This window comes from Synchiropus splendidus, chromosome 18 (assembly GCF_027744825.2).
Source record: "Synchiropus splendidus isolate RoL2022-P1 chromosome 18, RoL_Sspl_1.0, whole genome shotgun sequence".
Lineage (NCBI taxonomy): Eukaryota > Metazoa > Chordata > Actinopteri > Syngnathiformes > Callionymidae > Synchiropus > Synchiropus splendidus.
The window spans coordinates 4,671,762-4,699,602 of record NC_071351.1 but is presented as its reverse complement, the minus strand read 5'-3'; the positions used below and the strand labels follow the sequence as shown (position 1 = coordinate 4,699,602).

The following is a 27,841-nucleotide window of genomic DNA, read 5'->3' as shown; positions in this document are numbered from 1 at the left end:
CGGTGGAGGCTCCTCCCCCCCTGTCGGACCTGTGGACTGTGAGCGCCAGCTGACCGAGTCTGAGCAGGTCGAGACAGTGGAGGAGAAAGTCAGTGAGAGCAGCGGGAGCAGGTGAGGCTTTCCGTTTGTTGCTTCGGTTTTGGGACTCGCAGGTTGAGTCAAAGAAATCGGGCTTACTGCGCCTCTATTTTTAGCGCATTTATCTTGCGCTGCCACGTTTTTATAGTCATCAATTAGGACATTCATGATAAAACTTTTAAATTTAAAAACATATATACCTATTTTCTATTTGTAATTATTGCTATTATTATTTTCCGGCGCCATACTGAATATTTTTCCAGTTGATATTTAATACACAGACTCATTTACTACAACTATTTCTTGTCTATAAGTGTCTTTAAAATTAGATTCATTAGTAGTATCTTCTATTATATATTAAATCATGTTGATCAGACCTGACAAAACTACACTGCTCTTTTGGGGTCTGCAGGATTGAAAGTCTTATCAAAACGATGGCAGGTGGACATGGGTCGCGATGAGTCCAGTTAGTTTGGCACGTTAATACAGTCATAAAGACCCAGCCGGTTCTGAAGTGAAAGGTCATTGTTAAAGAAATTCAGTCAATTCACGTTTTGACTGTGAATAGAAATGAAGAGATTGACAGAACACCTAGTCTGAAATGTCACAGTCGAGATGGTGAACTCATGTTCCCAGGTCTGTTCGTAGCACACGAATGGCTTCCTTCACATTTCCGAACATTCTTGCGAGTACCTGCTGAGTGGGTCACTGAGGTAGATTTGGTCACTGTTGCACACATTCCTAGCAGATTAGTCAGCAGCTCAGATTAATGGCGAGCTGCGAGTGATACTCACATTTGAGCTGCAGACCGAAACACTGTCTTTGCTTGTGTGTGGCACTGCCTGAAGGGCAAGTTAGTCGGGCGAATTCAGTGAGACGCTATGAAAGGTTTTCATCACATACTTTTCTCAAAGGATGGGGGCATGCATGTGTGTGGCAGTCTGTGTTCCCAGAGACCTTTAGGCTTAGTCTAGTTTTAATCAGCTCAGGGGCCCCTTACCCTACTGCTGAGATCAACCTCAACCTGAAGGGTTAAGAGGATCCACGAGTCCCTCAAAAAACTGGCACCATGAGGGACACATCGCAGCCCCTCAGTCTGACCGTTGTCAACGTCCATGTTGCCGTGTTTCTTTTCTTTTTTTTTTTTGAAGGTGGTCAAGTTCATCTTACAACAAGATATTCTTTTGTTTCTTCATCGTCTGGTTGAAATAATCTGCTGTTTTCATTGACATTTTTTGTGCAACATGATTGTTGTGCTAATCTCACCCAACCAAGGAATGTTTTTACTTCATGTAAATAGTTGTTTGGTTATTTAGCAATGCAAATTGATCCGCATCATACTTTTTTTTTCAATCTAATGAAGAAATGGTGGTGATTTTTTAAATAATGCCACACCATTCCTTCCCTCCATAAACTCCATAATCTCAGACTGCATTAAACCACATACTTCATTAGCATAAGACCAGTGACTCACTCTTCTGTTTGCGGTCATGTTTTGCAAATTATAATATGAGTTCCAAACAAAGTCACTATTGTTTTAAGACATCAATATTGTTTTGTTTTTTGTAAGGAGAGCTAAGGTTAGTCGTGGTTGTTTACATACGTGTTCATCAGATAAGCACAGAGAGCACAGGCAGGTAGGAGAGCACTGAGTCAGTCTTAATATGAATTACATACATTCATTTTATCGAAACAATTCAATGTTTTTTTAGCACTTGAAATATCATTGATACCAATGAGTTTAGCAGGTGGCAGCAGTGTGAATGCGAAGCCTTTCTCCACAGAAAACTCTGTAGATTCAGTTGTAAATCCAGATCACCACCAAAACAGAGTCTGTTCCTCTACTCACTGTCAATATTCCATGAGGATTTCATTGATATCCGTGCATCGGTAATAGTACTACTATTACTAATAAGAATAGGAATAATAACAATAACGTAGAGAGACAGGATCCTTGCAAATTTGGGTGCACAGATGCTATGAATTTGATGGTGATTTGAGGGCAAATAAAGTCCTCGGTTTCTCTTGAATCATCAGGACTGAAGACTATCATGTACATTTTTTTCTATTCAGGAAGCAGTGTAGATAGATGAGTATTTTAGCGAAGTAGCGTTGGCACCTGCCTCACTGTTAATCATCAACTGGTATTTCCGTTTGGAGTGGGTCACTGCACTCAAACGTGTCTGTCAATGAGCTATAAGTGGAGGACACCCTGGACAGGGAGCCAGTCCCAATCTCACATCTGGAGAATTGAGAGGCACCAATGAAGCCGGACGCGCACTTGTGTCCTTGGTTGTGGCAAGCCGTCCTAAACACAGTCTGGATTCTGCTCCTTCTAGTCCAAACATGATCGTGGAGCTTTTGTCTCGGGGCTTGCTCTGTGATCAGACGCACACTCACTGGCGAGTGTCTGGTCACGCCTCGACATCAGCGTTTTGATGGTCTTGTGGGCGCGACTGTCTGACTTAGGTTAAAGATTAATATCAGCAATAAATCACTGTGGACACAAAGGACTATTTTTAACGTGGAAAGTGTGTGACACAGCTCAATAATCCACACAGACAAAAGTATTAGATATTTGCTTTTAAGTCTGCGTCAGGCCTTTTAAGAGCTGGGATGTCACCCCATTCTCCTTAATCTCCCGAGAGCTTCAGCTTTTTCATATGAAAGTAAATATACCAACAGAATTAAGAGATTTCCTTCAGCTCAGAGGGATGTTTAAAGGGAGCCCCTCGGTAGTTTGACACTGTGGTTAACCTGCAGAGTCAAAGGTGTGTTTGGGTGGTCCAATGTGTTGTTGTGGCGTCTTGGTTTTAGTAGCAAAGATACATTCTGCCATCTGAGGGAAAGTTATAGTGCACTCTCTTGAGGTGAACTGCAACAAATCCTTCACTCCAGCACAGTATGCTCAGCCTTCTCTTCCAAGTCAGTAGTTGCCAGTTAATGTTCGACAGTACATGAATTCAAAAATTGTATTGTCATTATATTGTAATCATAACAATATATTGGATTAGATGTCCTTTATTTGTCACATAGTGGAGATATTAGACATTTTTGTTCAATTAAACTGAGTTACAGTGAAGGTTCCTTTTGATGAAATGAAGAATGAAGAATTCATTAAATCGTGATCAGGATTGTGGCTAGAATTTTTGAGATTGAGTGAGGAAAAGGTTGAGTTATCTGACTTCTGCACCCTCGCTTTTCAAATACAAAAAAAAAATCAATGAACTGCTTCTTTTCCTCATTGTTTTCATAAAAAAAAAATCATTTCCTCTGCATATTTGAGTCAATAACATTGGTATTTTTTATTTCTTCAGTCTCCTGACAGGAAGTGATGCGATTCTGAGCAGACATCTGCTGCCCCTTATCACTCTATTGTACAGCGTGATCTGGGAGCTGGATGTTGTTTGGGCTAAGGTGCATTCAGCTGTGCCTGTCCGACCGCGCCGACAGGAACTAGCTTTTACTGATGTGTCTGTGTGCAGTCCAGCCCAGTCTCTTCAAGGCTGGACCTCTCTTTCCCAACTGCAACTGTCTAATTTGGTCATATTGATAACACTGATGGTGTTCACTGATAGCATATTTATAAACACAATAATGCCTCAGACGTTGGCTTGGGCTGTTAAAGCAGAGCTGCAAACTTTACAGCCTTCTAAAAAGTGCTGTATCAGTGTATTTTTTAGTATTAAAAATAGAGGTCACCTGGCTATATGCCTCTCTTTCACATCAGTAAAGCCATAGATGAAGCCTCGTTGGCTTTAAACTTGTCCTGGCATATCTGCTCTTCTGCGTCCCGGGTGGGAGCTGTGTGACATGATGAGCCTGAAGCTGCCTCTCCAGGTTAGAGGTCACACCAGCAGATAACGGGACTGTGAAGGCTGCTTTGTGCTTGTTTTCTTTATGGAGCGCAGCTCCACAGACCACAGAGTTTCCCTCATAGTCACACACATGCTTGCACACGACCGTGGCTTCTATCCACTTGTCTGGAATTCCCTTCGCTTTTGATGGTTTGACGGATGTAATGACGGCGTGGAAGAGTCTCATGAGCTCACAAGCTTGGGTTGTAGTTTTCATTGTACTTTCCAGAGCACACGTTTGGCGTTTTAATTTGGATTTTTGTGGGGAGTAGTGACATTTTAAGAAAGTCTTTCTCTTAGAGGTCTCATCTATAATGTATTATTAGTACATTCTTGAGACATCATAGAGCATTTATTATTATTTTTGAGGATTTATGAATGTTCATAATCATGTGTGATATCTTATTACAAGGTTTATTTAACTGGAGTAAGTAAAATGAGTAAGTTAGTAAGTTCCAAAAGCCTTTAACCGCAACCACATCTTATAATATTATTTGAGATAATACTTGATAAACCTCATTAGAAGGCGTCATACGTGATTATAAACATTCAGAAACTCTTATGCATGATAGATGAGACCTTGAAGTAAAGTGAATCTATTTTTTCTAAAGCAGAATTGCCTTGGCCTCTTGGGGTTCCATTGTTGCAAAGAAACCAAAACCTTTAACAGCACCAGTGCAATGACGCAGCCTTGTGAACGCAAAGCAACTGTTGGCCGTTAACTTAAACTGACAGGCCGTTCAAAGGAAGTTAGTTGCACCATGCAGTCCATTTCCAACAATGTGAACCCCATGTTTGCTCCTTGTGTCGACATGAAAGAGTCTTTAGTTGTTGAGAGCAATTTCAGATCTTCAGTTTTGAGGACTATTATCTCTCCTGGTGCCATAAACGTGGCTGCAGCAAAGCTCCGTGGCCTAGTTTACCCCTGCAAGCCCACATGTCTCTCCGTGCCAGTGTCCCCTCATCCTCTCTAACTCTCCCTCTCTGCCATTCTGGCCTCCGCTCTGTCTCCCACTCTCCCTCAGTGTCCAGAAGAAAGGGCCGCTGCATTCCATGAGCCTGGAGACCAGTCCCCTCTTTCAGCCACTGGGCCACAGAGTGACAGCGAAATTAGAATAAGAATAGCTGTCCATTCACCCCGACGCCCTCGTGAAGCGCTGGAGGGAGCGAGGTAGGCCGAAGTGGAGGGACGGGAGGGGCGGATGGGGCTGGGCGGGAGGGGGTCCCGCATGGATCCTTCCCTCCAATTGGCCGTCAGTATTCCCTCTGTTTTCACATCACCGCCACCACTTGCACTTTCAAGTTTATTTTACACATTCTGGTGCACGTACACAGCGCACATGTGCATGCACGCGTAAATACACACATTGGGGTACAGCGGCAGCACATGTCCACTGTCAGGATACGGGAATCGACACGCACATGCACCCTGACAAAAGGAAGTGGCGAGGCACACTGAGTGAGCAGTTCTGAGCAGGCAGCGCAGAGGAGTGGGCTGATCCGCGACTGTGTGAGTACTGAGTCACTGGCTGGTAACGTCAGGTCCTTTATGAACTTTTGTTAATGGTTCACTTGGATCAGGTGCATGGTGTGTGTGCTGCCGGTGGAACAGGCTTCTGGGTCAGGCTTCGCTCTAGGAAGTGTTGCTTTGATTGTTTTTTTTTACTCACATGTACTATTTATGTCCCTTTCTTACATTTTATTTTTAACAAAGTGAAGTGTTAAGCTCATTACTTTTTGTTGTCTCGTGAGAGGCCGCTGTGACTGAGGGATCCAGGTACATTACCAGTCATGAGTGTAGCTGTTATCACTCTTCCGTGATTCGCAATCTGCCCTGTAATCTCTGCCTGCATGCAGTGCCCCCACAGGAAACACATCAGATAACATCCTCACCAGCCATCTGAACTGGCTCCCTGTCCATAGGTAGCCGTCATCTTGTCATGTCTTCCCTTAGCAGAGGAGAAAGGAAGCCTTTGTCTTCTGGATCGCTGTGTTTTACAGTGCCAGACATTAAGGTCTGCCCTGCTCATGGTGCTTGAATCCAAACCAAGCTATTGCTCTATCATCCAGTCATCTATAAACTGTATTTTCTGAATAATGTGGTGTGAACCGGTTTTGTATCTGGAGCAGGAATGTTATTGACCTGCTGCCGAGAGCCGTGACCTTGGACTTGTTGCATCTGGATGCTGACTGATTTGAAATGTGCTACTTGTCTCTGCAATAACAGTTGGTTAAAAAACTATATAAATACTGGCTGTCCATAAAGTCTTGTTACTAGTTAACAATGTATTTATTTATATGTTAATGTACTCCAGTCCAATAAACACAGCCGATGGTTAAGGTTTTTAGCACAACCCAGTTACAATACTGAAGCAGAAAGAAGCATTTTTTGATTATTTTATTATCACGTGCTGACTTGAAAAAAATGTAACTGATGTGTTTCTACACGACAATATATGTTAGTATAGTTATGATATAATTTAATTATTATAATTTATATCATGTATGATTGTTAAAATAGGTTTTTTTGAGAAAGCACAATAAACAATGTCTGCATAATGTGTGCCATAGTTTTTACTTCATGCATATGCAATATGTAAAATTGTACGGTCATGAAAATATCAGATAATCTATCAAAATGTTTAAAAGTTGTCATTTGCTTTGTTTAAAAAAATATGTTAACTGAAGCGAAGTATTCACAAAGATTATAAAGCTGAGAAGAAAGTGAAGGTCACCTACCCCGAGGTGAATGTCATAACCAGTTATGGTCTTGATTTCAGTGTTTCTTTTCTTCTCGTCACTAAAGCATGTGTGTGTCTTTGTCCGACAGCTAGAGGGACAGTCTGCAGTTCAAACATCTGGACAAGCCGCACGCCACCATGGCTGCATGTCTGATCCTCCTCTCTCTGGGTGAGTGGAAGCTTTCTGGCACACCTGACCTTCAGCATGAGGAGAGACTTCTCTCACTTCTACTCAGTAAAACTTTTGTTTTTCCTGTTCTGGCTGGCTTTCCTTCGAGAAGAGTTTCATTCAAGACTCTGAACTGTCAAAAGATGTGTTCAGTAACAAGCAGATCCAGCAGTATAATACGCTTTTTTCATCTTCTTCTTCTCATGGCATTTCCCCTCAGGGGTTGCCACAGCAAGTCTGCCTTCTCTACCTTGTCCACGATCTTCTTATGTCCATCACCACAGGCGAGAGTAGGAACCTTAAGTGACCTGTAAATCGGGAGCTTTGCCTTTTGGCTCAGCTCATTCCTCACTATGACTAAGACTGATACAGAGTCCCCGCCATACATCAGATCCTCACCTGTCAACAAGACCATGTTACTTGGCTGTAATTTCGCAAAACACAACTAGAAAATGCTGCAGAAGCTGCTCTCCTTCAATGCACCCTCTGCGATGAAAAGTGTGGCAGCTTTTACTGTTTATAAAGCTCTGCACCTGAGGCCAGTATAACTATGTGTGTGTGCATGTTTCAGTCGCTTGACTGGTTATCGTGGAGTTCCTTCCTTTGCCTGAAGATAGTTATCTTATGCGGAATATTCTTGGGTCACCTCACGAATGATTGAAAGATTCCACTCTCAAGTCAAAATGATTTCAGAAACACAATCAGCTTTTATTGCCATTGTCAGTGATGGTCCCACCAACTAGGAGAGTGCCTTGGTACATTGTACTGTAAAATAAAATAAAATCTGTTTTTATTTTATCTAAAATAAAATAAAATCAGAAAAGAAATTGGCAATATCACTTCTTTAAAACATGATATTTAATTCAGTGATTTTGTTGCAATAGATTTATAAGAAAGCCTGAGAACGGTTCTGAAAATAAAGATTTTTTTTTCAATTAAAATACATCATTTGAAGGCTTCTTTGTTACTGTAATTGTGGGTAAATATGATGAGCCATCAGCTTGAAGATGTATAAGGTCTGATGATACAGTAATTATCTATAATAATTCCCATTCTGTTATTGTAATTCTTCTCTGAAAGACAGCGATGTTGACAAGATCGATGAGATTTAAATTGGATTTTTGGAATTCAACCTTTCATGACCTTCAGTGTCCACTATTCCTTGCATGTGGTGCCGTTTGCATTGCTCATCTTGCCCCACCCCACATGTCCCATATGGACCCAGATCCTCTGCACCCCACACAGGAGTTTAATCCGAGTGTGACCCTACGTGCAGAGCCGAAGGTGTGCGCCTCACCTCCTCACTGACACCTGGAATGTTTCCTGTAATGAATAACATTTTCCACTACATTCCGACCATAGTGCCGCAGACAAGAGGGAGACTGGAAGCCTTCGGGTGTGTTTACCTCTTTTTTTCCTTGTGTTCAGGCAGAAGTTGCCGCATGCTACAGAAACGTGTTAATGACACACTGGTAAACCAGCTGCTGCCAAATATCTTGAGCTGCTTCCAAATCTGCTGTCGACACTGTCATGCAGATAGGTGTGTGTTTTTTTTCCGATGCCAGCTTTTGTATATCCAGATGTTAGCGTCCTGTTTCCCACGTCAATATTGCAGGTGGCTAATGGTCCCGGCTATTTTGGCTCTGGCTCTCCAGGAACTGAACTGGCGATCGGTGCTGGGTTTGTGTGTTCGCTCTTCGATATCCCATCCGGTTTATCAAGAGGACAAAGCTCTCGATTTAGGTGAAGAAAGACCAGTGAAAACAGAGACAGTTTTCTCTGCATAGACTATAAATGGCTTGAAACCAAATGCAAACATAGATATGTCCGTGCTTGCAGTGGAACTGTCGATCAGTCAGCGCATATGTTGGATGTAACATTGCTTATAGTAATTGTAGTTACAAATTGTCCCAGCAAAGATTCACACCTTAATGTTACAGCGGGTTTTGACACCATGTGCAGTAAATGACTGCCTGAAAACACACAGCTAATGAGAGCCGACGGCAACACGATCCCTCACAGGTTCTCTGAGCTAGTCAGGGCAAGTGAAAGCCATGTACGCGATACAGATCCTGCAGCCCACCCAGTGAGTGCGGTTAGGGGTCTTTGTTGGATTGGATAACATATAATATAATGTAATATAATATAATATAATATTATATTATATTATATTATATTATATTATATTATATTATATTATATTATATTATATTATATTATATTATATTATATAAGATACACTTGCATTGCATATTTTTCTTTAATTTCAAGAAGAGCAAATACATGGAATTATTTCCACGCATATTGACTAAATTCTTGCAAAAATACAAGTGCAGCCTAGTTCAAGTACTGACACTCTCCTGTGTCTCAGCTTCATTGACAGTGTTCCATTGTCTTATCTAGGACACGTTATTTGACAAGCGAATGAAGTCATTGTGTCAATTCATCGCGGATGACTGAGGTCAAGTGAAACTCGCCTCAAATCAGTTTCAGTGTTCTTAACTGAGGTATTTGACTTAGGGGCGTTCGTGGAAAACCAATATGTACATGAAGGGGATACTTGCAAGAATGAGTCTTTTAACGTATCTGGAGACGTAATTCCACCCGAGATAAGGTGAAAAACACACATTTTAGAACAGGTGGTTTCAAAAACAAACTGAGAATGACAACATAGACTGCACACATACAGAAAACAGCACAGATGTAGAATAAGTATCATGCACATTACATGGAACCAGCATTCTTCAACATTTGTCGAAGCTTCTGACAAAAGTTTGGATTAATATAGTTGCAGTCCTGGTGAATTGGTGCACTGGAATTACTTAATAACTTCACCCACTTTCAGTGGAACTGCAAATATATCATTGAAGCATTGCTCATGGATCACTGGAATTCAGAAAATGCCCTGAAGCTTCTAAAATGTTTCTCAGTGTGCAGGGGCCAGAGTTCAACGATTCATCGAGTAGATCGATGAATCGATTAATATACCTATGATCCAACTACGTCGATCTGTGCTAGCAAGTAAATAACAGATTATATGTATATTACAAAAAGCGATGCATTACATTTCACAACATAAATATCTTTTTCTGCACTCTAACAATGCTAAAGAGGTTTATCGTCAGTCGGTTGTATCTGCCTGTCTGCGACTGTGACGTCACGTCATGGCGTCATCGCCGCGCATCTTCGCGAAACAAAACTGCGATGCCGTAGTGGAAGCCGCGGAGCGAGAAATGTTCACTTAAAAGTTCGCGTTTGCGGTTTGTTGGGCGTGTCGAGGTGAAGTAAAAGGACGAATCTCTCCACCCGACTGTTGAGGACCCTCAAGTCCAGTGAGCCGCCATCATGAGTGTTGTTTGTTTATTAAATTGAGAGTCGTAGGTTTGACCACTGCTCATTGAACTCGAGGAAACACTTTATTTAGAAATTACAAACGTGCAAGGCTATATTTCTTCAGGATTAATTTACATTCAACATGGTTACACTTTATTTTTATGAATATTGTAGTGGTTAACTTGCTGCTAAGTCAGTCTCAGGTGTTGGTCACACTTTTTTTATAAAATAAAATGCGAATTCCATTTATTATTGACTTGTTTGTATCCACAATCAACGTATATTGAAAAGAAACATTATTAATCCAGGTCATTATTTCACAGTTACAAATGAATTGTTAGACCTCTGGAGTGAGATTATTTTCCCCATGAAATTATATTATTTGAAGACCGGCTAATGACTGTAGATAAATTCCGTGAACTGAATTATTCAATGAAGCGCCGGCCAGTGAATGACATCATGGCTGCACGTAATGCAAACATTTGGCTTGAAGAAGCCGTCCTCTGGTCTGAACCTGTCGTAGGTGTGTTCATCATGCTGCGACTTGTTCCACCTCCTCTGTTTTCTTTAGGTCAACACTGCGAAAATCCCTCGTAAATCCCTCAACATCTCGTATACTTCATCGGTGTATACACAGTGTATGTGATGCAGTTGGAATGATTTATTGTTTTCATTTGAAGTTGAGCTTTGTCTTTTGTTCAAGGCTGAACTCAGAGTGGGTTGCAGTCAAGTCATCCAACACGTGCCGCTGCCCTGGACTCACAGGGATGAGGCTAAAATCATTGATGCACAGTGTTTGTGTGTGATTCCTTCTTCACAGACACCCGAGTAACCCATTAAGGCAATTACTTTATGGGATGTCAGACACGGTCAAAAAGTACAACCACATCAACAGAAAGTCCTCCAAAGCTTTTTTACTATTTGTGGCACTAGAGACTAAGTCAGATTCCTGTAACATGGTTCTTTGTTGTGATGGTTCGACCGACGTCTTGATGGTTCTTGAAGACGTCATCCAAAGCTAAACTAGTGACCTTATTCTGAAGAACAATACAAACAAAAACAGTAAAACAATAAATGAATACATAAAATACAATCTCTAAAACTTGAAACTGTACTCAACATGTCTACTGAGGTCATTTTACATTTTAAATACGAGTTCGACATCAGTTTATGTTGTTGCTCTGTAAAAATGTTTCTTATTTTGGTAACCATCACTGCCATCCCCCCCATAGAAGCCACAGTGTACATCAAACATGACAAGTCATCTGTCTTTTTAGGAAAATGATAAATATCACTTTACTTTTACTTTACTAACTTTTCATGTTTGTCTTTCGTGTGTTCCAAGCTGTCAGTGTTTTGGGACAAGACCTGCCATCAGGCCCTCATGGATGCACAGAAGGAAGCTGCTATCCTGCAACTGGAAACCTTCTGATAGGACGAGCTGTCAACCTCACCGCCTCCTCAACTTGTGGCCTCTATGGTCCGGAGCACTACTGCATCGTCAGCCACCTTCAGGTCTTTCATCTATACTCTAACTCTTGTCATACTTTTTTGTAATTGTAGCTGATCTGCACACCACAAGGTCACTCTCTCAATAGCCCTGCTGCCTTCTAGCTCAACACCATGCGCCCAACACCAGCCCCCCTGTCATCAAGATAAATGTGGAGTCTTGTTTTCCCGCCACGCTTCTTTCTTCCATCCTTCACTCTCTTCAACCTTCATTAGCTGGTGTGATTGTTTCTTTGTTGCCTATGAACAAGGTCCTTCCCTCAAAACAAGCGCATCTCTGCCACACAAACCGCTCTGCCTCTTTACTCAACACCGCAGTCGTCCTTGGGATGTTTGTGGTCATATTTACATCGCTGCACTCACATATCTCAACACTGACTCCAAACATGTAGTTGAGTGTTCATGCAAGTCTTTGCCTGAGGACAGGAATCTCCTACTTCCAGGTAAAGGTGATGGACACCTGTTGATTAGTGAGGAGCGACTGTAGGAGGCAGGATATGACTTGTCAAAACATAAATCCAAGAATGGACCATTGCCAATTTGTTCGCAGCTTCTTAAGGAGACCACACCAAATGCAAGGCTCCTTCAATAATCAGGAGTTCATCAATCACTGGTGTTGGTCCAGTCCTGGCCTGTTCTCAGCTTTTGTGTTGAGATCGCATCATCCATGCTGAAGACCTGTGTGCCACTTGAGGGACCCACCTGGTTGAACCAGTAACTGTCTAGACCAGTCCGAGGCTAAGAGCCACATTGTTTTGCTGTGTTGCTGAAAAGAGCCACATGCTACAAACATGTCAGGCTGTGAGGCTCACCTGAACAGCTGGTCACGTGACTTAGTATAGCGGTTAAAGCACATCCCTGGGTGTCACAAGGATGATGGTTCATGTCCGGCGTATGTCTGTTGTGCATGTATTTTTAAAATTCTTACATTTTACTGTGATCCTCCTCAAAATATCAAGCGGCGTAGATAGAAATGTGTGTGCTATTTATTTTACTTGTATATTTTTGTGACGTGGCTCATGCCACCAATAACGTGGCCCCGGTCTGTGTGTGTGTGAGCGACGCTGCAGACTGGAGCCTGTCATCCTCACTCCACTGAATGACTTCACCACCATCAACAATGAATAATGGGCGAAACACATGCCATACCTTTAGTTTAGGGAGTGACAAAGTGAGACCTGGAACTAAGTCATGTCAGTCGTGTTGATCGTGGATCTGATGACGCTCCAAGTCTTCGCACCATGACACCGTGACTGTTAATGAACGTGCTCCAAGCCCCGCAAGTTGGCCAAGCCTGGTCTAGATGGACATGTTTGGATGTTTGAGGGAGGAATTAATGGACTAAGTAAGTGAATATATGAACAGGAAAATGAGTCCCCTACTGGGCCACAGACGATAATAATGAAAAAGAATCCTGGACCCAGATGGTGATCCAAGTTACTCCTAAACTTTTCACGTACCTCATGAAAATTGTAGAATGGTTTGAAAATTTGTCTGTGTATGAGGGAGAACAGAAAAAAAGAAGAACCTTGTTTAAGCTGCTGTTGCGGTGTGAAAAAGGGTGTGTTTTTCCATCAATATATGACTGTGTTTTGTTGACAGACTCGTAGTTGAGCCATCCGAGCATGACTAAGATGATGTATTGTATATAAGAGAGCACGACCGTTCAAGTTCATCAGCCAGTCAAGTTCAATCCTCATAAAAGTCCAGTGTGAGGAGAGCTTTTCGGCAGATTCATGGCTGTCTGCTCGGGTGGTAAACGGAGAAAAACGGCTTCTGACTTTAATGTAGATGTTAACAAATAAGCGTGGGAACTTTGGTCACACACATTAGCAGGCAGCCACAGACACGCTCGACTCTTACAGCATGTCGGAGGTATTTCTTTTCTCTCCTCAGCTCACTCTCCTGTTAGCAGGGTAGTCACCCTTGACAACAGCCTCATTCAGAAGCTGAAGTTTCTCAGTGCCAGCGTCCCAGCATCTCTACTCCTCTTCTGCCCACAGCTCCCCTCTTCAAGGCCCCGTCACTCCACCAAAGCTATTCAACCTTGCCGAGCATCTCTTCTGCTCTGGCGTGCCCCTTCCTTTGTCAGGCAGTTGGAGAGCTTTCTTACCTGCGCCACTCATTCCAGGAATGCTTCTTGTTCTTCACCCCAACTCCCTCTACCTACCACTCAACTTGACAATGGCCTCCGCATTTTTTTGGTCGTTCCCATGCCCTGCATCTCTTTCCTCTTACAGGTTGTAGCAAGTAGATAAAAGGGTCATTGAAGTAAGAGGAAATATGGATTAAATGACATTATATTCACAATATATGTTTTGGAAACAGTGGGCTCAGTAGTCGTCTGACATGATTACTAACTTGAATTTTGGCGTTTTTTTAGGAGTCAGACAAGTGTTTCGAATGCAACTCCCAGCACCGCTATCACCCGGACCGACACAGGAACAGCCATCGGATTGAAAATGTCATCTACCTGATGGACAGCCAGGGAGACAACACCTGGTGGCAGTCTGTGAATGGTTCGTGTGCTGTGTCTTCTAATACAGTCTGTTGCTCAAAAGTATTCAGTACTGCACTGTTTTTAACAACGGAATTAATAGTATTATTATTTATTTATTTCAATTTTATTATAAATAGTCTAATATTATGAGAATATTATTGGAAAAGTGTGTTGTAACATAAGTTATTTTTTCACTTGAATATAAATAAACAAATAAAAAAATACTACTATCACTGTACTTTTATGTAATAGATAGCATTGTGCTGTGAGTCCAAATTCAATGATAAAATTGTTTTGTAATTGTTCTGTTCTGAAATCATTATGTTAACAATAACTTTCAAGAAGTGATTCATAGTAATTGCAAGAAGCAAGACGTAGCGACATGATGTACTCATACAAGATGATCTAAAATTTCCCCTTCATCTTTAATCCTTTAATCCAGACCCGTGCCGGTCTGATGCTGACTGACACTTGTTTCCTCTTCAGGACAGGAGAGCGTGAGCATCCGACTGAACCTGGAGGCTGAATTCCATTTCACCCATCTCATCATGAAGTTCAAGGTACGTCCCATGATGGACTCGTGTGGAAGAGCGACTCTCCAGCACAAGTGTCGGCATGTGCCAGCTCTTTGACAAACACCAACTCGTCTGCTGTCATTGTTGATTTAAGGATTGTTCATCACTTGCTGTCACCTTAGACTTTCCGCCCAGCCGCCATGATGATCGAGCGATCGGCAGATTTCGGGAGAACATGGCGTCCCTATCGTTACTTTGCTTCCAACTGCACAAAGACTTTTCCTGGCATTCCAGCCAACGGCCTCCGGCACATCAACGATATCATCTGTGAGGAGCGCTACTCTGACATTGAACCCTCCACGAACGGAGAGGTAAGATTAGACAATTGTGCATCTGGAATGTGTTGCCTTGACAACAATCACTTCCCACTAAAGGTTCATACCAAACAAACGCATCCGAAAACAAACCTTTTTTTGTATTGGATTTTCTTGGTCACACTTTAGTTTAGGGAATATAAATGTACTATTTCTTCATATTTATTCGCAGCACCTTGTTCAGTCTGACTATATATTTAACCTGGGCTAGATACTGAGGGTTCTCTGTAAACAACACTGTAATTACTCATTATTAACAGTAAATGAGCAAATAATTAATAGAAAACACTATTGAAGACATTGTCTTTACCGTGTGAGTTTTTAAAAAGGCTGTATTCTTGTTAATTACTGATGGAAATAAATATTTCATGTGTTTTCTGAGTGTAAACACAGCCTCACTGTTGGTTTAGGTCATTTATAAAGTGCTGGATCCTGCCATCTCTGTCAAAGACCCCTACAGTCTGGACATCCAAGGTGTGTAAAAGCTAACATCAGTGTGTGATGATGTAAAACGTCTTTTTCTTCAACCAGCTTCATACTTTTTAGTGAATTATGACCAGAATGTTTTACTTGTTTGTAGAACTTTTGCGCATCACCAACCTGCGCATCAACCTGACCAAGCTCAACACTCTCGGAGATGATCTGCTGGACCGACGCTCAGATGTTCTGCAGAAATATTATTATGCTATTTATGAGCTGGTGGTTAGAGGGAGCTGCTTCTGTTACGGACACGCCTCAGAGTGCGCTCCAGTGCCGGGAGTGGACACGAGGGAGACAGGCATGGTAAGACTCTGTCAGTCATGTTGCTCTCAAATCTCCAAGTCTAATAGTCAGCGTCGTCCAGATCCATGGACGCTGTGTGTGTAAGCATAACACAGAGGGTCTGAACTGTGAGCGCTGCCGAGAGTTCTACCAAGATCTGCCATGGAGGCCAGCCGAGGTGGAAAATCCTCACACCTGCAGAGGTGAGAACACTCAAATGAGTTTGGTAGCATCATTCCAGCTATTTAGTTAGTTCTGAGTGATGCAGTGAGAACATTTATGAACTGTTTTGATTAAAAAGCAAGTGTCACTTTACTGGTGTCGAGGTGATTTTTATGGATTAATATTGCTTTTTATTCTACAGAGTGTAACTGCAATGGCCACTCAGGGCGCTGTCACTTCGACATGGCCGTGTATTTGGCCACTGGGAACGTTAGTGGGGGAGTGTGCGACGACTGCCTGCACAACACAATGGGACGCAACTGCGAGATGTGCAAACCCTTCTACTTCCAGGACCACAACCGAGACATTAGAGACCCAAGTGTTTGTGTTGGTGAGTTCAACTTTACAGCAGTGAGAGGACATGCAAACCATCAGATTGGTGACCCACGTGCCCTTTGATCTGCAGCTTGTGACTGTGACCCGGTGGGGTCATTGGAGGGCGGAGTCTGTGACAGTCACACCGACCTGGACATGGGGATGATTGCCGGACAATGTCGCTGCAAAGCTCACGTGAAGGGGCTGCGGTGTGACGACTGCAAGGAGGGCTATTATGGTCTGAGCCAGAACGACCCACTTGGCTGTCAGCGTATGTAATTGTCAAGACATTATTCTCACTGCTCTCTTCAGGACCGGTAGCAGGCGAAGCCCATAATGAGCTACAGCAGGGCAAAAGGTGTCTCGCGCCTCAGACAGAAGACCAGCCATGGCGGCTGTTATTACAGTGTAGAACAAAGACTCATATTCTAGTCATTATATTTTGATGATACACATTTTCATGACTGTACCTGGAAACATATATATATATATATATATATATATATATATATATATATATATTAATACCCCTAGAAATATAAAGAAGTATATATTAGATAAAAAAACATCATGTAATCATGTATATACTGACGTCTGTTGCAGCGTGCAACTGCGACCCCCGTGGCATAATCATGATGGATGCACCATGTGACCAGATCAGTGGAGATTGTGCGTGCAAGCGATATGTGACCGGTCGCTACTGCAACCAGTGTCTGGTAAGAACCAGTGCCCTTATAAAGTGAGGCCATAATGGTTGGATTCAAATGGGCTGATGAGGCTTCATGAAACAGTGTCCTCATTTTCAGAGATCAGTAGGTGGCGCTCTAGGTTTGAAATGGTGGTTCAAATACAACAATTTTAGAGCAGAGAGTGGCACCTAGTGCGCTTGGAAAATGAGGCCGCTGTTTCATGAAGCCTTGGAAGTCCCTCCCCACTTACCCAGCATCCAAAGCTCTCAGGTTATCACAGTCAGAGAATGTGATGTATAAACAGACTTGCTTAGGAATGAATAAAGAAACAAATATGTCCTTCCAGCCTGAGTACTGGGGACTGAGCAACGACCTGGCAGGCTGCAGACCATGTGACTGTGACTTTGGTGGCGCCTTCAACAACAGGTATCGCTAGCTGTTTTGTGAGACACATTTAAGCTGAACTTCTTTGCTCTATGTTGGTAGTCGAAGTTTGATTCTGTCAAGTTCCAGGCGTGAGAGGATTAACACAGTGTTGTTCCGACCCCAGGTGCATGATGGAGAGCGGGCAGTGCGATTGCAGGAGGCACCTGACTGGTCGACAGTGTTCCGACGTGCAGCCCGGCTACTTCTGTGCTCCTCTTGACCACTACAAGTATGAGGCAGAAGATGCCACTGGACACTCTCCAATTGATTCCATTCTGCCAGTGAGTTCTCATCTGAACAGTTTATCGAGACGGTTATTCATATGATTGTTATCGAGTGAATTATAAGAACAATAACACCAAGTTAATAGAAAGACCTAGTTCTTCTTCTACTTTACTACATTACTCGTGAACTGATGACCCCAGCGAAGGCCGATTTCTGGACTGAATCCTTCGAGTGTTAGTTCATGTGACAAGGTAAACGTTGTCCTAATATTTGTCCTCCACTCTGACAAGTCTGTTCCTGCTATCTGTCACTCTTAGGCCCCCTTCACATTCGGCTTTAACATGTCATATCTGATGGCTATTCTAGTCATGTGACCACATGTATTTACACACTAACGTGTCACTCTATTTTGCGTGTTGAGTGCTCCAGTGATATTTGTGCAAAAACTCATCTATTTTGGATCTTAAGTAACTCACATTCAATAACAGTGGTGTATATGTGTGAGTCACTTGTGTAAAAATTATTTTTAGAAATAAGATGTCAAAATTACTTGCCTTTGCATATTGGTTATCTGTTGGGTCTCAACCACTAGTATATGGTTAGTGAACTGGCTTTGTGCATGCCTTCTCATAAAAAAAAAAAAAAATCAATTTTGGATCAATGACACACTGAAGTGTCCATGTGTAAGGGGGCCCTTACTGTCAACTACTTCCTCCATACTTTTTGCCACAAATTCTTTCCTCTTCTTTTCTTCTCCTTCTGTGCTCTCAGGACCCTGCTCTTCCCGACTGCTCGGCATGCTCGGGCAGACCCCACTCGCGACAAGGCTGCTTCAGGAATGTGTCAAATATTGACCTATGATTGTTATGAGGAGAACTTTGAACGATTGTAAACCTCAGGGAAGGTGCGTTGAACAGTAGAGGAGTGGTCCGATTGAAACCCAAAGTACACATTCTCATTTGCTGCAGCTGAAGGCTGATGTGTTGAAGGTGATTGGAGTATATCGCCTCATCATTCACTGATCCTAGTGGCAGTAATGTTTCACTTATTTGTCATGTTTGACCACCGATTTGTTGCCACATCTGTGGTGATTTTAGAAAATGCCTCTATTGACACATACTGAGAGGCATGTTCACGTTTGCTGGCCTGTTTATGTCGCAGTCACCATCCCCAAACTGACCCCAGTAGTGTCACCTTACTCTCAAGTACTAAAAGATAAACCAGATTTCTTTTCCCACTTTAAAACACAAAGCAGGGTGTGTCTTTTGTCCATGTACAAGCGAGAATATTCGCTTCTTACTTGTATTTCTGGCTGCTATAGTTTGAGCCCTCGGGGAGCCGTCATAAATTAAACAGACTGTCCTGTCCACAACCTGAACTCTTAAACAGTAAAAGTGTCTTATGTCTTCAGGGTCAAGTTCGTCCCCAGGCAGAAACTGACTGTGTTGAGCACCTCAATAACCAGCTGAAGCGTCACCGGCGGCACCGGCGAATCTCCAATTCACAGCAGCATCGTGCAGCTCTGAGGCGCATTCGCCAGCTGCAGCAAACGGTAGGTTCAAACTTAGGTGAAAACAACAGTGTCCATATCACATACTAAGTATTTTTTATGTTTTTTTTCTTATACCGTGAGCGAGCACTCAGCATGGAGCAGCAAAATTCCAGATATTGTTCACTGGCTCCAGACATATTTAGTATAAATAAAAGTCAAATTAATGACTTTTTTTATCTATATATGACAGGATTTAACAATTATTTCCAATTGAAACTGAAGTATTCTCTCATTAGCTCTGTAGTAATGACATTTTTTTTCCCGCCAGCCTGACGTGCGGGTTGCCCACAGAGAACACATTCCCAGCCACATGGTGACTTGGACCGGACCTGGTTTTGCGCGAGTCAAAGATGGCGCCGGCCTCGTGTTCACCATCAGCGACATTCCTTATGCCATGGAGTACGACATCATGATCCGCTATGAACCGGAAGTGCGTGTCTTAGTGCCTTATGTGTTGTGTGTCCTCTTCCCACCTTCCTCTCTGTTTCCCCTCTATTGTAACATTCCTTCTTTTCTTTCTTTACCTCTTTTGTTTCCAAGCATTGTTTGTTCTGCTTCACCAATTTGACATTGGGACTTCAGTCCACAGAGAACTGGGAGGCCGTTGTCAGCATCACGTCTGTCATGCTGCCGTCCAGTCTTCGATGTGGAAATCTTTTACCAACAGAGCAGCTTTACACAGTGACGCTGCCACATCACCACAGGTAAGCATCACAACGCACCTGTTAGCCTGCGAGTGCTGCAAGATTCCCAGGAGGGGGCAGTGAGGTCACCATGTTTGTTCGTGTCAATAAGGATCTGGTCAACTCTTGATCAGGCTCCAAGTTCAAGGAGAATTGCATCACTCATTGTTATCAGTCCGACCTGCCCAATCTTGTAGCTGCAGGCAAGTCCTCACTGAGCACGTCTGATTCTCTGATACGAAGGCAAACATACCTGGGCTGCCTGGATGGAAACCTGCGATAAGGATTTACTGGGACTTGTTAAAGCGACGCATGCTCTCAAACAGCCTTGACAATCGTACATTCATTTAAGTGGAGATGAGTATAGAGTGGGGTGTCATTGAGAAACAGAGGAAGTGAGAGCTTGTTCAACATCAAGTCTCTTTGATTGCATCCTGCTGAAAAACCTTTCAGAGCCTCAATTCATCTGGAACTAAGAGGAGCGTCTCTGTCCGGATCGGAACTGCCGCTCGCCTTTCGTTGGACTCTGTGCTTGCTCCATCATCCAAAACCAATTAGCAGAGCAAGCTCAGCAAAGCGTGTGCAAACAAAGAGCTGAGAAAACAACATATGTTTAGATACTGATTCATGAGCGATGGAAAAAGTGACGTGTTAATGGTATTATGTACCTTTGCAAGGTTTTCAAACATCATTATTCACATTTTGAGTTTGCTCATTTGGATTAATCATAGTATTAACCACCTGAATTTAGTCAAATTGTATTTATTTTTACTGGCAATTCCCCTGAAATTAAACGTTTCCTTCAATTTCAATATGTTTTTTTTTCTAGATTTTACACTGGTATTGTGACACATTACATGTTTTACTTATCACTAACTGGATGCAAATTAATTGTTTTCTATTAAACAGCAACATATTTAAAAAATGTATTTTTATCATTAAATAATAAATGTGCCTTTTATTTAAATATTAATTGGAAACGTGTAAAATGAAAGTGTTGGCAGCAAATGAATGGAAGTAAATGTCATATCTTGATTCCAATACTGCGACTACTCTTTTTGTTGGATTGTTTAAAAACAAAACAAGTTCTTTAAATACATGCCAAAGTTGACATTATCTTTGCCCTAGATACGTCAAGATGCCTCGGCCCTTCTGCTTCGAGCCCAGCAATCGTTACATTGTTGCCATCAGGTTCCAGCGCCATGATGTGACACATCGGCATCTCACAGCTTTTATCTTGATCGACTCAGTAAGTAACTGTTGGACTAGTGGTCGTCTTTCTGTTCTCTTTTGCGATGGCACCCTCTAGTGGTAGAAGCGCATCATGCCTGCCAAAAAAAATGTTCAGATAAAGTAGTGTCTGATGGTGAACGTGTCTTTTAACAACTCGCTATATCTAACGTGTCCTTGTTTGTTTTACCACCAGCTTGTTCTGATCCCAAAGTACACGGAACTTCCTGGTTTCCAAGGCCTTGAACTTGAAGCTGAGCAGCGTCGCGAGGACATGATTCGCTACATGTGTCTGGACTCCTTCATGATCACTCCGATGCCGAAGCTGGCTGAGATGTGCTCCAAGCTCATCTGCAGTATCTCCTCCATCATCCATGACGGCGCTTTGGGTGAGCCACCGATGTTCTCCCTCCTCCATCTCAGACACCACAGTAACAAGTATTCCCACTGCAGCCTGCGAGTGCGACCCGCAGGGCTCCCTCACTGGTGAGTGTGAAAAGGTCGGAGGTCAGTGCCGATGTAAGCCCAACGTTATGGGGAGGAACTGTGACCGCTGCGCCCCAGGGACCTTCGGCTTTGGAGTTCAAGGCTGCACCGGTGAGCATCATCTGCAGTCTCCTCAGACACTCACAGCATTGTAGCGATGATTGAATCTGAATTCAAATTGGTGGTGGTGGAACCTGCTGAAGTGCAATTGAATTGGCTTCTTAGAAAGAGTTATGTTATGTATGATATAAGAAACTTTTCTTCCAGCTTGTGACTGCCATTCAGAGGGTTCTCTCAGTCACCAGTGTGACCCAGTCACTGGTCAGTGCCAGTGCAGGCAGGGGGCCACTGGACGCCAGTGCTCCGACTGTCAGCCCGGTCAGTGGGGTTTCCCAAACTGCAGCCCCTGTCAGTGCAACGGACATGCAGACGTCTGTGATTCCCTAACTGGAGAGTGTAGAAGCTGCAGGGACTTCACCACGGGTCACTTTTGTGAACGGTAACTATTGAGGTTTTTGTGTTGAGCTATTTGATTGTTGGATCATTTCACTGTTATTTGTGTGAAGGTGTGAGGATGGATTTTATGGAAACCCAGTGCTTGGCTCTGGGGAGCACTGCCGGCCGTGCCCCTGCCCGGGGAACCCTGGATCCAGCCATTTCAACGCTCACTCCTGCCACCCTGACGCCTCCTCTAATCACATCATCTGCAACTGCAGGGAGGGATACACTGGTGAGCGTCAGACACCACGCTCAACCTTAGTGAAATGATTGACTGTGACCCTCGCCTGCTGTAGTCCGTGATTTCCTCCTGTTCCCAATTCAGGGCCGCGCTGTGACCAGTGCGCTCCTGGCTACTATGGCAACCCAGAACAAGCGGGTGGACAGTGTTTACCATGTGGCTGCAGCGGAAATATCGACACCCAAGACCCAGATTCATGTGACCCCAAGACCGGCCGGTGCCTCAAGTGTTTGTACAACACAGATGGACCGTCTTGTGCAGAATGCCAGCATGGTTACTACGGCAACGCTTTGGCCCATGACTGCAGGCGTGAGTGAGAATGATTTAGAATTATCACTTGGCCGGTGAGAGACGTGCTGTTTTCTGTGTCGTCCGATACAAGGATGCACCTGTGTGACCGCCGGGACGCTTCAGTCAGCTTGTAGTGATGGTCAGTGTCACTGTGACCGTCAGACGGGAGCCTGCCCCTGCAGAGAGAACGTGTCTGGTCACAACTGTGACCAGTGCGCTCCGAACCACTGGAACTATGGGCAGGACCAAGGCTGCGAACCCTGCGGCTGCGACATGCAGCACTCCCTGGGGGCGCACTGTAATATGGTGAGGGAGCATTGACCGAAAACACCCTGAAGTGAGACGGCTTCATAGATGCTGATGCACTCCTCAACAGTTCACAGGCCAGTGCCACTGTCAACAAGGATTTGGTGGTCGGAACTGCAATGAGTGTGAGCAGTTCCACTGGGGCGACCCTCAGGTCCTGTGTCGAGGTATTGAGAGAAGAAATTATTAGTGGTTAGAATGTGAAAGTTGCTGCTGACAACTCCTACATCTTCCTCCTTCTGTTTAGAGTGCAACTGCCACCCTCTAGGCTCAGAGATCGCTCAGTGCGACCGGGCCACCGGGGCGTGCGAGTGCAAGGAGGGAGCTGCAGGACGACACTGTGACCAGTGTGCCCGGGGATACACTGGCCTCTTCCCTAACTGTGTCCAGTGTCACGCCTGCTTCCAGCTCTGGGATGATGCGGTGTGTCAGATCAAAAGAGACCTGGAACACATTCAGTACACCACGCAGAAGATCTTGGAGAGCGGCGTCACGCCCGGTCTGGGAGACAGCCGCTTGAAAGACCTGGAGAAGAAGCTGCAGCAGGTGCAGGATCTGATCAGTCGACAGGACAGCGATCGCCTCTATCAGCTGATTGGACACAGCATTGATGACCTGAGGTGAGTGCTATGTTTGTAGTTTATAGAACTACTGCTGGTATGTAGTTTCATATTTCACATGGTTATCTTAATATTTGATCATCAACTGTATAACTGTATAATACAAAATGTCTTTCATTCTCATGTTTACTATTAAAATGGATATAAACTCACAATAGTGAAATCTAAGTACATATTTTTATGTCATGGAAATTATCAGCAAATCATATAGTGTCTTTTCTACCTATTATTGTTGTTGATACTGTACGGAACATGCCTGAGAATACAAATTTAAAATGACAAAAATGTCTTTAAAAATAATTTCAAATGTTCCCTCTGAAAACGGATCAGAACTCCAATAAATGGTTGACAGGGGCAGCTTGCATCATCTATTTCTAGATAGAAATAAGTGTTTCTGTGTGTCCCAGAGCGGAGATAGCTCTGACTGATGGGCGTCTGATGGGAGTAGCACGAGAGCTGAACGCAACGGCGGAGGAGGAGGAGGCGCTGAAAAGTATCCTGGCTGACCTGGAGAGAGAGATGATGGACCTCAACAGCACTTTAGCTTACAAGAAGCAGCAGATGGACGACTACCTCTCCTCAGGATTTACAGGTAAACAGTAGCTTCATCTGCTGTGAGTCACGTAGGTAGAGTTGTTTTTCAACAATGACATAAGTTGCTAATGTTTGAAATTTATTGCACATTGATATCATCAATAGAAAAAAGATTTATATTTATATTTATATTTATATATGAAACAATCCCTTAAACACTTGAAATGAAATGGATGATTTAGTGCCTCAGATCTCTTCACTTTCAACATCAACCTAATTCCCAATGGTGAATCCAAACTGTTTCCTGTGTCATCAAAGATCAGTATGAGAAAGTGAAGAAGTACTACCGGGAGTCAGTAGCTGCGCAGGAGAAGTGCAACGCTTCAGTGTCTGGTCCTCAGAGTCCCGTCCAGCAGTCTGAGGAGACTCGCTCCCTCGCTGAAGACCTGCTCGACGCCAATAAAGACAAGGTCCTCCGCACCATAGCGGCTCACAACAAGTCTCTGGAGGAGCTTCAGCAGAAAGCCCACGACCTGGAAAAGGAGGTGCACCATCTGAGCGACAAGGTGAGAACCCCAGCAGTCGTCGTGTTGTTCCACGCGTTCTTATCACTGCGCTGCCTCCCTCAGGTGTGTGGTGGCCGGGGAAACGCCAGCACCAATGGAAGTTGTGACGACAGTCAGTGCGGAGGTGCAGGCTGCCGAGACGATGAGGGCAGGCCTGTGTGTGGAGGGGAGGGATGCAACGGGACCGTGACTGCTTCAACCACGGCGCTGAATTACGCCAACAATGCTACAGAGAGCCTGAACGCAGCCAGTGAGGAGCTACAAGGCATCGCCAGAAAGGTCTGCTGGAAAAGTTGATCCTTGTATAGTTTTCATGCAGAATAACACACTTAAAAAGTGAAGCACATACACACAATAATGCATAAAACTTGGCATATTTTTGTGTTATAATATTACTATAGCATATTACTATGGATTTATTTAATAAAAGTTAACTAAAAGTAAATAGTCATTAAAATGTCTAATAATAATAATAATAATAATAATAAAAGACTTTTACTTTGTATTAAGATTGTGATGATTTAAAAATATTAATAATACAGTCACCTGCTTGGTAACCAAGCAAAGCAAACTTTTATATATAACTGCCATAATCATATTGTTTCTCAAAGAAACAATAGATAAACAAATAAATGTGTATAAAACATGGTAATAATTTGAATGTGTCATTTCCTCCTTCAGCTCCAGGATATTGCCTCTCTGACCCGAGACGTGAAGAACCAGGCCATGAACACGCTGGAGAAGGCCCAGAAGAAGAATGAGAACTTTGAAAACTCCAACAGGAAGCTGAAAGAGTTCATTAAAAAGATCAAAGATTTCCTCACTGGTATGTTCCTCGGTTCCCCTGGATGTCCGTCAACATTTGTGTGACTGTTATGATGCTGTCTTCTAGAGGAGGGAGCAGATCCAGAGAGCATAGAGAAGGTGGCCCTGAAGGTCATGTCCATCAAACTTCCTGTGAACAAGACGACTGTGGACAAAATGATCATGGAGATAAAGGAGGGTCTGACCAACATCTCGGACATCGAGGGGATCGTGAACCAGACAGCACAACACATCAGCAAGGCTAAGCAGCTCCTGGAAGATGCAAAAGAAGCCAAGTGAGTCACAACAATCTGTGATAGTAGAGTTTCATTTAGCTGAAAGTCATGTACTTGTGAAAGTTATTTATTGCACTGTGTTTGGTGGTATGTGGTTAGTGCTGTTACACGGTCTTGCGTTTGAGTCTAGATTCAGGCAACCGGGTCTTTAATGTATGGATTTGTGGGCGATCATCTAGGCACTCAGATTTCTTCCCATATTTCAAAAACATTGAGGTTGTGATTGTAACCTGCTCTCATGTCCATGTCAGTGATAATTTAATATTAACCTTATGTTTCTTTGTTCCACTTTAATTTACTTTTTTTAATTGTCTGATGAATGAGCATGTAAAGGATTTTTTATCATCTGCAGTAATCGCTCACCTGTCGTTTATTTTACTGAAATCCTGTAGAATATTGTCCAGTCAATATGTAATATTCAAATATACAAAGTAAATTTCTAGACCCCAAAGGTACTCAGGAGGGTTTACGTAAACACTTTTTAAACCAAATATTATTGACCTATATTTTTAAATATTATTTGCAATGACCTGTCTCAAACAGTAGATGGCAGTAGAGGCTACAAACTCATGGTTTCTAACCTGCTGGTTCATTTTTGTCTTTAGCACCCTCTTGTGGTGTCCATCTCCTGATGGTTCAGAATGTAATGCCATTGCTTCCGTGTGTACTGTATTTATTAAAGCTTCTCATGGATGTAGTGGTGGATGTAGAGGTTTGCTGGTGCAATGTGTTTACTTCAAATATAAAGGATGCTTCTGTCTACTATGCTGTGAAGGGTCCGAGCAGAGGGAGTGATGGACCTGGCCAACAGTACCAAGCAGGCGCTGGAGGTGTCGGAGAAAGCCATTGAGAAAGCACAGGCGGCTCTGAAAGAGGCGCAGAACAACCTGAACAGCACCAGAAATGCCACTGCGGAGGTATGGAACATACAGTCCTGGTTTTTATTTTCGTTTGCTGCTTCATCTTGGACACATGTGGACAGGTGGATGAGAGGCTGACGCAGCTGGAGGACAAGCAGATGGAGGTGATGATGCGTCTCGCCAACCTCTCCCAGGGAGTGGAAGGTCTGAGGAACAAGACGCAGCAGAACAGAGAGATGGCGATGGAGGCCAAAGCACAAGCAGAAAACGCCACGCGGGAGGCATCGTCTCTGGACCAGGTAGGTGCTCTCAAACAGCAGAGGCAGACGGTGAGTAGTTCAACCTGTATTCCTCCCCACGTCAGAGTCTCAAGGACACAGAGGAGAGGTATCGTGAGCTGCAGAACAAGGTGGACTCTCTCGGAGGAGAGTCTGGAGGTCTGGGCAGTGTCAAGAACATAGCCAATGAGATGAAGAGGGAGGCGGAGGACCTGCTGAACAAAGCTAACAAAGGCTTGGAGCAGCTCAGAAGTAAGTTTAGAAATGCAAACTGGCACCTTTTCCTTTGCTTACAGCAGAGGTCCCCATCTGAACTGTGTGCAGAACTGGAGAGGAAGTTCAGAAGTAATGAACAGCGGCTGGAGAAGCAGCGCACTGAGCTGGACCAGCTGAAGCACAACGCCACCAAGGTGCGGGATGACATCAGGGAACAGGTGCAGTTGTACAGTAGCTGTGTGTGACGACCGGCGCCCCAGCCAGTCATGTGACTGGGACGAGAAAAAACACGACAACACGAGATGCTGCTCGCCAACAGCTGTTTGATGTTTCACTCCGCACACATTCAGTGTTAAACCAGCAAAATGCCAATGTCACTGTACTGTAAGATACACAAATCCAGGTGCTCTTCATGTCATTAAGCTATTAAGATTGTCCATTTTGTATAGTCTATTATTATGAACTGCTATCATCAACAGAAAATATATTTCAGTTTGTTGTCATGCATTTGTGATTTGAACACAATGCTCTTTTGAGATTTTCTTTTTATTATTTTAAACCCAACATTCCTCAAAAGATGGACTTTTTTCCTGTTTTTTTATTAAACTTGATTGTTATTATTAAAGTATAAAGAAATATTGTTATCTGCTATTTCATTCGTGATG

General features: G+C 43.3%; 1 protein-coding gene across 4 annotated transcripts; it reads left to right on the top strand.

The window, feature by feature from the left end:
• The first annotated feature begins 36 nt into the window (after positions 1–36).
• lamb2l (laminin, beta 2-like) lies at positions 37–27,841 on the top strand. 4 transcript variants are annotated; one of them, XM_053849857.1, is made up of 36 exons: positions 53–111; positions 4,961–5,106; positions 6,766–6,845; positions 11,524–11,693; positions 14,071–14,206; positions 14,674–14,747; positions 14,885–15,073; positions 15,487–15,550; positions 15,657–15,859; positions 15,921–16,041; positions 16,203–16,391; positions 16,467–16,646; positions 16,979–17,091; positions 17,411–17,490; positions 17,615–17,771; positions 19,127–19,267; positions 19,536–19,697; positions 19,850–19,971; positions 21,079–21,199; positions 21,377–21,569; positions 21,634–21,777; positions 21,934–22,165; positions 22,233–22,396; positions 22,490–22,714; positions 22,788–23,002; positions 23,073–23,169; positions 23,250–23,622; positions 24,030–24,214; positions 24,475–24,722; positions 24,786–25,001; positions 25,404–25,548; positions 25,615–25,822; positions 26,598–26,739; positions 26,805–26,981; positions 27,047–27,212; positions 27,285–27,841. In XM_053849857.1, exons 3-36 carry the CDS (start codon positions 6,815–6,817, stop codon positions 27,419–27,421), a joined length of 5,520 nt encoding a protein of 1,839 aa, XP_053705832.1. In that variant the 5' UTR covers positions 53–111; positions 4,961–5,106; positions 6,766–6,814; the 3' UTR covers positions 27,422–27,841. The 4 variants fall into 4 exon arrangements, with proteins under 4 accessions (XP_053705833.1, XP_053705832.1, XP_053705834.1 ...); XM_053849858.1 differs by lacking the exon at positions 4,961–5,106 and having other exon boundaries at positions 37–111; XM_053849859.1 differs by lacking the exons at positions 53–111; positions 4,961–5,106 and adding an exon at positions 5,231–5,445.

Coding starts and splice junctions, on each gene's coding strand:
- lamb2l (XM_053849858.1), top strand. CDS start 6,815: ATGGCTGCATGTCTGATCCTCCTCTCTCTGG. Junction 19,698..19,849: donor TGATCCGCTATGAACCGGAA/GTGCGTGTCTTA, acceptor TTGGGACTTCAG/TCCACAGAGAACTGGGAGGC. Junction 23,003..23,072: donor TGGGGGCGCACTGTAATATG/GTGAGGGAGCAT, acceptor ACTCCTCAACAG/TTCACAGGCCAGTGCCACTG.